General features: G+C 41.8%; 1 protein-coding gene across 1 annotated transcript; it reads right to left on the reverse strand.

Annotated features, from left to right (window-relative positions):
* Positions 1 to 1,896: 1,896 nt before the first annotated feature.
* On the reverse strand, positions 1,897 to 8,456 carry stbd1 (starch binding domain 1). The gene is made up of 3 exons (XM_039780330.1): positions 8,056 to 8,456; positions 6,476 to 6,861; positions 1,897 to 5,995 (listed from the first exon to the last, which is right to left on the reverse strand). Exons 1-3 carry the CDS (start codon positions 8,309 to 8,311, stop codon positions 3,323 to 3,325), a joined length of 3,315 nt encoding a protein of 1,104 aa, XP_039636264.1. The 5' UTR covers positions 8,312 to 8,456; the 3' UTR covers positions 1,897 to 3,322.
* Between the last annotated feature and the right edge of the window lie 1,355 nt (positions 8,457 to 9,811).

Below are 9,811 nucleotides of genomic sequence, written 5' to 3' on the forward strand. Positions count from 1 at the left end.
TAAAGGACTACCTTCAACCTTAGAAAGTGCACACACTCCCAGCTACCGCATTCGTTCTAGTGAGGGGTGTGTGCTACACGCGATTAAACGTACACACGACTCAGAACACGTTAACATTACCAATAACCTCTGCCTGCTTTCTCGTAAAGTGTTCATCTGGGATCTTATCCAAAACTGTCTAGTATGTCTGGTTAGTTGCACAGGAATAGGAAACATATTCCTGGCATATGAGGCTTTCAGTGTAAACGGAGCCTCTATATAACCTAATGATGGCAAATAGGCAAAGGTTCCCTGAACTCTTGTTTTGAAATAGAAAAAGACTGCAGAAATCACGTGACTTAGACCTGGCCAGAGTTCTGTTGACCCCATTTGAAGTAAGTTAAATGAGTCCCAAAGGCCTTGTTTGACTAAAAAGGCCCATGGTGTTTGCCTTGCAAATGTTCAGGGGGGGTCTTCCAAATGTGGAACCACAGCAGGGATCACATTTCACAGTCACACTTCCATGTAGATGACACGCAGTGGCAGGTCAACATGGGAATCGTGTTAGTTCTTCTTATTAGGTTGGCAAAATGTGTTATATTCTTTATACAATTTAATATAAACCTATATTAGTATTTGCTTAATTTATTCACCTTAAGCCTTCTCGTTGAATCAAACTGAATGTTTTGTTGGCCTTTTTTATGAATGATTTTATTCTTTTCATTTCTAAATAATTACCGTGCTTGACTTACTCTGAATTCTTTGATATAGCCATCACCACTGTTGAGCCATTTTGTTGTTTTCAGGCTGATTTTCTGTCTAATGAGATGGCATTTGGCATCCAGAGCTGGAGCTAGTTTGTCATCTTTCTGCTGGTGTTGACAATGTGATTGAAATCTGCAATGCCTTAGATTTGAGCTTTTGCATTATTAGAGATACCTGATAGACCGTCGTAATGAGTATCAACCTTTACAGGCATGCTTAAACAGGGCAAAGCAGAGCAGGGCTGGGGGGGGCACACTTAAACTTGTTTTTCACTACAGGCGCTGTCACTAGTATTTTTTCTATCACTTCATCATTGTAAAAGTATTGATCACACATAACACCATTTTCCTCCTTTTGGAACTATTCTCATTCTCCTTTTGTGAGTAATTAACATGCACGACTTACTCTGAATTCTTTTATTTGCTGGACTTCCAATGAACCATTACGACCTCACAAACCCCCCCCCTCCCCACTCCCTGCAGTGCCGATAAATCATTTACAGCACTGGCAAAACATTGCATTTGTGCATGCGTACGTGCGAGTCCCTGGACTGGAAGATGAAGAGCAGCCTCTTTTCAGATGCTGTGATGTCACCTTCAGCACGGAGCTGAGTGGTGCTGACAAGCTGGCATGAAAATGTGCGCGCTAATGACGCTTTCTCTGCATGAGCCACCTCTGAGCCAGCTGGACTCGGAACAAGGTCGCAGTTTGGGCTTTTGGTCCACATCGCAGAAATTCAAGTCGATTTAGGCATCCGTTCAAAGATTTCTTTCAGTGCATAGCCTCAACAGATTGTTTGTTGCAACAGCAGTTAATGTTTCACAGAAATGGAGGCTGTAACCGGCCGTCATTTGGACATGTCTGTTACTGGTTGCGAAATATTCGAGTGGACCTGTCATATTGAGACAACAGTGTATAATTAGAATTGATTAACCAACTTCAGTACAGACTAAACCAGGTACATAGGGGTTATTTCCTCATGTGCTTTGATTCATAAAATATTTAGCTTAAGAGAAAGAAAATCTAATTTGTGTTTTCTTTTTAAATTATCCAGTCCATTAGTTCAAGTAATTAAGATAATTGAAAATGGATTGTCAAGTTATTATTTAGTGAGTGAGAACATCCGGTCTTTCAATGAATTTATGAGAAACATTTATTGCCAGATATGACAGACTTTATTTTGTCAACCAACTCCACCTTTAATGACATTCAAGAGAAGCATCATCATTACCGTATTGCATAACAAGAAACTCTGACATGATCTGAGGCATAGAGACTATAGTCTGGACTGATTGTAACTGAAACTTGACAGAAAAAAAGTGACCGTTGTTTTAAAGAAAATAATTAAGTACAGTGAAGTTGTAGTGAAACAATAAATGGTGGGCAGCAAAGCTGCTTTAAAAAGAAAAGCCAGGCTGTATAACACATTATTGGAAAAATTATGTTTAGAAGGCACATTCATAGAACAACAATAGGACACTCATGCATGCACACAGTCCCACGAGATAAAAGAATCAAAGTTACAACTATATCACAGTTTAGTGGTAAACACATTAGAATACCTGATCTAACACCAGTCGTACAATATACACTATACATGTATTTATTTCATTATTGCTGTAGAAAAAGGTAACTGTGCATGTGTTCTCGTAGATTGTTGGGGAGTATTCAAGCAGCATTATGGATAGTATAAGAAAGCCTCCATTTACACAAATTAAACACTTGCATCAAGTCACATTTTGAAAGAGGTGCAGTTTGCATAATCCTAGATACTGCCACAGAAAAAAAAAGGCAGACGTTTTATGTAATGCCTCTGTCTTTTGATGGCAATCTTTTCAGTTTCCTGAAAGATCCACTTAATCACTGGCTATAGGTCAGTCTTCTGAGACATGTCCCATTAGGTGACCCAGTTATTTATTTATCCCAGTGATCATGGTGTTAGGTATTGGCAGGTCAGAATACATTTAGGCGTCTGGGCTGTAAAACCCTCACAATGGTTATAAGTAACCTATCTATTAAAAAAAAAAAAAAAAAAAAGTATCCCAGTTTATTAAACCTAGACTGTATACAAATTGATGAACCCAAAATTGACCAAACCAATGCTTACTAAGACGTATTCATGATATGATACAGTATAAATGATAGGGGTGTTGAAATTAATCATTGCATCGATGCGGATATGGACGATTCTGCATCGATGCTGTGACAGACCATAAATTGATTTTTGACTGATGTTGCTTGTTGATTTTTCTGGTAGCTGCTTTTTTTGTTTTTGTCTGTTGTTTTTTTTTTAGAAGCAGATACAATAAAAAGGGGAGTTAATATATACCTGACTGCTTGAATTTGTTGATGAACACCATGTGTGGCAATATATAATAATATTGGAGGTGGCGACGCATCGTGATATTGAATCGCTACGAATCATTGATAGGATAATCGAATCGTGCGACCAGTGAAGCTTCACACCCCTAATAAATGGTGTCGTGATCTACTGTGGGTCTTGGTTTCTATCTGGTTCAGTATCCAGTACCAAAGCTTACTGTACACGGTACTCGCAAGCTTGCTCGCACCTCACCTCTTACAAGCGTCCCCACCATTTGTGCACCAGCAGGTCGTCTCCGTTGCCCGTATCAAGGAGGCGGTTGCCACATTCCTCCCAGCGACACACCTCCCCCTTGTCCACCACCACAAACTTCCACTCCACGTGGATCTCTGCGGGCAAGCTGACCACCGTGGACCAGTGCCCGTCCTTGGCTCTCTCTAGCGGGATGAATCCCTTCCAGTTGCCCAGCTCCTGCTGGTTCCCCGTGACAGCCACCGTCTGGTATGGCGATTGGGTGAAATAATGGATGCGAAAGGTCACGTTGACATGCTGGGGCATGGGCTGAACCGCCCCAATCTTTTTGTTATTTTCCGTGTTTTCGTCGACAAGGGAGAGAGCGCTGGTTTGTTTGACTTCAGCAGAAGGTGGGATGTCCGTCGTATCTATACGAGTGGAGTCGGTTACATCAGAGCTGCATTGGTACTCTTCAGTGGGAAGCTGGTTGGTTTTTGTACCGTCTTGGGCAAAAGATGGGGCAGAAAGATTCATCCAGGGAAGGGCTTGGTAGGTTCCATCCATGATCCATTCATTATGCTCCATAGTTGCCTCCATGATACTGATTTCAGTCATTTCATTGTCCACTTCTATCTCCTTCTCTGCTTTGTTTTCCTCCTTCTTGTTAGCACTTACTCCTGCTCCCTCCTCTTTAACCTCTACAACAACTTTCACATCTGTGTGCTTTTCCAGGTCATCGGTGAAGCTGGTAACACTGTCTGCAACCTGCGCCATGAACTGATCCGTCCCTCGGTGGTAACTATCCTCAACCTCATGACCCAACATGTCCTCGTTGGCTGCAAATGATTCATAATTAGTCCCACCTGTGCGCTCGCTGTGGGGTGGCTGGGAGTGACGTGATGGGTAAAGCCCGCACACCATACCTGCTGTATCCTCTTTAACGACGGATACGGCAGCATCGTTAGCAAAGAGGTTTTGACTTTTGCGTGGATCCCAATCCATCACCGGAAGCACCGTATTCTCAAAACTCACGTCAAACTCATTATCAGGGCTGACGGTCATGCTTGAAATCCCACTCTCTTCACCAACACCAGCAGATGATGTGTCATTCCTAAGGTCAAATTGCTCGAAAGACGGAAGGGGAATTTGACACATGGGAGGATTGATGTCCTCAATCATGATGGGAGTGCCAACTTCAAAAAAATCTTTGGTTTGGTCACTTTCTTGGTCTTGGGAGGAAGACGACATGTCAGGATGGGATATTTCTACAGACATTGAAAGTGCAGCGCAGCTAGCATTATCGCAAGCAGCTGCTCCAGTAGTGGAATCGACCCTCATCTTTTCAAAAGTTTCATTAATTTCCATGCGGCCACTTTGTTGGTCTTGGCTAGTGGATGGCAGGTGAGGACAAGATATTTCTTCAGCGATTACAGAAGCAGTTTCGCTAACTTCGTCAACTGTACCAGAATCGGCAACACTCGCCTTATCAAAAACGTCAGCCATTACATGGACGGTAAGTTTTTCACCATCGCAAGCAATTATTTCAGGAGCAGCAGCGACACTTGCCTCGTCACACATTTCATTTCTTATGGTTTGGACACTTTGTTCGTCTTCGCAGCAAGATTTAACAGGAGGGTCATGCACTTGGTTATTTTGTTCTTCAGCCAACACTAAAGCTGTGCCATTTACATTATTTTCAGCCTGATTTTCTGTTTCATGTGATGGCATTTGAAGTCCAAGAATAGTACTAGAATTGGTGTCTTCATCCGGAGCTGGAGCTATTTTATCTTCTTTCTGTGGGTGTCGACGATCTGATGACAAGTCGGGGAATTCTGCAATGCCTGAGATTTGAGCTTTTGCGTCAGTGGTGATACCTGACAGACCGTCATCAGGATTAATAGCCTTTATGGGCACACTCAAACAGGGCAGAGCAGGGCTGGGTGCCATGCTTGAACTGTCAGGTTCTTCACTACAGGCAACAGTGTTGTCACCAGTCAGCATTTTCTCTTTTACTTGATCATCGTAAAGAACGCCGTCCTCTTGATCACACGCGAGGCCATTTTCCTCCTTTTGTTCAAACTCCACATCTTGCTCGTCAAACTGTGGCGAACGGGCATCACATTTGACCGCTGCGAGTATGTTCAAGTGGTCTTCATCTTCTTTAATCGTTTCACCAGCCAGACAGTCATCTTCATCCCAATCACTATCCCGCATTGGTGGCGTCACCTTGTCCATCTCCTGATCACACTGCTCCTGCCAGTTTGTTTCTTGTCTAGATGTTGAGGACCAGATCTCAGCTTGTTGATCAATTAGCTGCTGGTCTACACACTCCTCTTCTGCCTCCTCACTCCCATTTTTCTTTTCCTCCTCTGGAGAGAGGAGAGTATTGCCGAGATAACTAAAATCATCAATACGATCTGGACTCTCTTCCTCATCTTTGCCATAACAGACGCAAGGGACATCTACATCTTCAATATGAATGAGGGGCTCCTCCGAGTTGGACTCCACACCGTTTATGGTTTCCTCTAGTGGTCGGTCGTCATCACTGTTTTCACTCATATGAGGATTTTTTTCGAAAAACGCCAGATTGGTCAAAGCACGCTGAACGTTTTCCTCCTCTTGTCTGGTTGTCTTGTCAGAATGGTCCATGTCTGTGGTCACATCCTCATCTTCCTGGCAGTCTGCTTTCAACACCTAGACCATGAATAGAAAGTTAATATCTCCAGGTCTAACTTTGTCAAGATAAAAATAAATACAAGAAAGACAAACTGCCTGTGACTGATCTCGTAGTCTGTGCTATTCTGAAACCACAGAGAGAATGAGGTCTGAGGAAAATTGATATGTAGGTGAGAGAGAAATATTCCCACTGGGTTGGTTGCTCCAAATCCTTAAAGAAATAGTTCAGACGAATTGGGAAATACACTTCTTTACTTTTTTTGCCAAGAGTTAGATGAGAAGATCAATAACGCTCTCTTATCTGTTAAACATGAAGCCACAGGTTACCTTAGCTCAGCATAGCACAAAGACTGGAAAGTGGGGGGTAACGGGTAGCCTGGCTCTGTCCTAAGGTAACAAAAGCACCTCTAAAGCTTAATTGTATACGGACCAACTGTGACGGATGAAGTCTTAATTTGTCTGTAGATTACATAGAACTTCAGACAAATAGCTGCTTACCTTTTCCTCGTGGTTCTCATCATTATTCGGCTCAGGCTCCTTCCAGCAGCTGTCCTTATCACGGACCTCTTCCAACACGTCCTTGATCGCGTCATCAGTTTCACCCTGATGGCAATCAACCGCATCCTCCAGCACCATTTCAGCCTCAGTGCTAGTAGCACTTTGCCGGCTCCAATTGGCCCCGTCTGCATACGTCTCTGCTACTTTGTAAGAGTCCCACTCAACTGCCACTTTGTCTGTGTCATCTGAAGTAGTGTGCTTGTCGTCTGGTATGTGGATGTCACTCTTAGGAGGGGAATAAGGCGGAGGGGTCTTCTCAGCAGCACGGCGGTGCCTGATTTTCAGATCAACATCCTTCACATCTGATGAGCCTTCATCACTCCCCTCTATAACAAGATAGGAGAAAAATAAAAGCCCATATGAAGACACTTAAAGTTCTGCTACGGTAGGCATTTCTCTCTCTCTCAGCTTTAACAAACTCCATATACAATTGTGTATATTTGTTTATTTTTGTACTATTTGTATTATTTTTGTACATATATATATATATATATATATATATATATATATATATATATATATATATATATATATATATATATATATATATATATATATATATGTGTGTGTGTCTGACTTTATAACTTAGAGTAGAATAGATGCTTTTCTAAACATTAGAATGGTTGGTGTTGACAGACATTTCATTTAAATTAGTTATATTTGATTAAACCAGCATGCTTACTGTATTACAAAGGACTGACCTAAAAACCAGGTAAGATTTATTTTGTTTTTAAAATTTACACTTTGCCTTATCCACATTTGTATCTTTTTTTTTTTTTTTTTTTTAAATGACAACACAGCAGAAGATCTAATCACAGGATAGGTACTTAATGCAATCAGCAACAGTTGTCTGTTGTAGGTCTCCTCCATTTAATGCCTTATTGGACCTGACAACAATCTCTCTTATGTACCTTTAGTCAATTTGATCTTAGTGTGTCCAGGACACTAAAATTAGCTAAATGTTATGGAGATTATCAAAAGGTAAAATAACTCATAATTCAGAGAAATGACACCGGTGGGTGTTATTTTACCTCCTGGATTATTAATATGCGTTCATGTGTAAGCAGCATTTAAGACACGACTGAGCCAATTTTATTTACCTCTGAATTGTAGTGAATAAATATTAAGTAGCACCGATAGATAGATAGATAGATAGATAGATAGATAGATAGATAGATTGTTCTTGGCTACACCACTGCCAACATTCACCAACAATATTTGTACTGCTATAGTAATTTAATAAAGCCTTTTAAAATGTATTTAAAATCAGTATATAAAAAGGTCAGCTTTATACTAGGCTACGTTAGTATGATAAGTTACTCAGACTAAATATTAATAGCCTACTGATATCTGCAGTATGCGGTTACACTTTTAAATGCACGGCGTCGTATCCTCATATGATCACATATTCCTCAGTTTTCTAGTGTTACTGGGGTGCTCGCTTTTAAACGTGGATGAATCTTGAACCCAAACACCATCACCTATCGCCTTGTATTCCTGCTATCTGCGGATCTTTTTACCTGTTGACTCCACGGAGCTCGGCTGGATCACCGATGCGTCACTCTCCTCTGCGGGGCTCTTGCTGTCATCGTCGGCGGCTGTGGCCTTCCTCCGCTTCCCCCTCACGGTCCGGTAGATGATGAAACCCGCCAGCAACGACGCCATGGCTACAAGAGCCAGAGCCACGGCGGGACCGTGGCGCCCGATCATGCAGAAGAGCGAGGCCAGGTCCACGCGTCTCTCCACGGCCACGGTGTTGCCGTTGTTCAGCGGCATCGCAGAGCCGGTTGTCCTTCTGTAACGTCTGTGTGTGTGTGCGTGTGTGTGTGCGCGCGCGACTGGAGGCCTGGCTGGGGCTGCTGCAGGCTGTCACCGCTGTGCGCTCTCTCCTCCACGTTTCCAAGTGTAGTGACCTCTTGTTGCTGCAGAGCTGCAGACGGTGCAGGTGCGAGCTGCTCATTGGCTGGCTGGATCACGGGGACTCGGCATTCATTCATAAAATAGGGAAAGGGGCGTGGTTCGCATTGCACACATCCAACACACATCCCACTAAAATCCAGCGTGATTTGTCCCATCAAAGGCAAGGCAAATGTTCTCTTCCACTCAGGGTGTATACTGTGTGTTGATGACAGTTGTTCAAATTTAATTTTGGTCACTGGACGTGGCTTTTTTTTTTCTTTTTTTCTTGCAACTGCATGCAGTTTAGAGCATCTTCTAAAAAGGCGAAGGCTGTGTGTGGGCCTGATTACATTTCAAACAAGCCAATGGACCTTTTTCACAGCAGACATTTTGACTTGTGGTAGTAGGAAAAGCACAGCTGAAATTAATACCCTTAACGATGGCTCAATTCCATCAAGTGTCCGAGTAAGCTATTTCAGTGAGTCAGCATGCACAATACCAGGGCATCTCCTAAGTGGAATGCAGCCATAATTAATGGTTTTGAAAATACACCTGTGCTTTTCCTACTATGACATGTCAACATGTCTGCCGTGAAAAAAGGTCTATAATGCTGTAAGGTTTGAGGCTGCAAGAAAGTAACACAATTAGACGTATTTGTGTTCTTTGAATAGCTGAATGCCTTTACTCAATAAATGCCAGTAAATCTTCCTCTTTCTGTTCTGATGAAGGTACCGTGCCATTCATTCTCCGATCTTGAAATGTTACCCAGTTTCAGTACATTTGAAGAGCAAATAGTATTGACATATTGATCTGCAAATAGCAGGATGGGAATCTTGTGTGACATCAAATGTATTTCAAGATCATTTGTCAAACAAAAATCAGTTTTTCATTAAGTATCCTAACATTACTGATTTGACCCCCACAATTATTATGCCAAATGGCTGCACTATAGTTCTGTAATCTTCATTTAACATGTAGCATGAAACTGTGTCAGACCTTAAACTGCTCAACCCTCTGAGGTTAAAAGGCTTCTTTTTTTTTTTTTTTAGATATCTTCATGAATTCTTCTTTTAAGGGTCTTTTTTTTGCATAAAACTGATCCCCCCCCCATGTGTTTCATATCAAAATGTTCAGAACAAACTCAGCTTTTTGAATAGTAATGCCCAATATTGCTCCAGAGCAATGTATAAGGAGATAATTTGGCCCTAAAGCAGAAATATTTCTGAACTTTGGTGCTTGAAATGAGTTACAAGTTTGGGTTCACAAAAGTAGCATAATCTATGAATAAAATTGGTAAATAAATGTCATAAAATTAAATTTTGTAATATTGCTTTTTGAATAAGAGTGTTGTCAAACATCGCTCGAACGGTCTTTTTT

This window comes from Perca fluviatilis, chromosome 17, assembly GCF_010015445.1.
Source record: "Perca fluviatilis chromosome 17, GENO_Pfluv_1.0, whole genome shotgun sequence".
NCBI lineage: Eukaryota > Metazoa > Chordata > Actinopteri > Perciformes > Percidae > Perca > Perca fluviatilis.

Coding starts and splice junctions, on each gene's coding strand:
- stbd1 (XM_039780330.1), bottom strand. CDS start 8,311: ATGCCGCTGAACAACGGCAACACCGTGGCCGTGGAGAGACGCGTGGAC. Junction 6,862..8,055: donor GAGCTCCGTGGAGTCAACAG/GTAAAAAGATCC, acceptor ATCTTGTTATAG/AGGGGAGTGATGAAGGCTCA. Junction 5,996..6,475: donor ATGAGAACCACGAGGAAAAG/GTAAGCAGCTAT, acceptor TTCATGGTCTAG/GTGTTGAAAGCAGACTGCCA.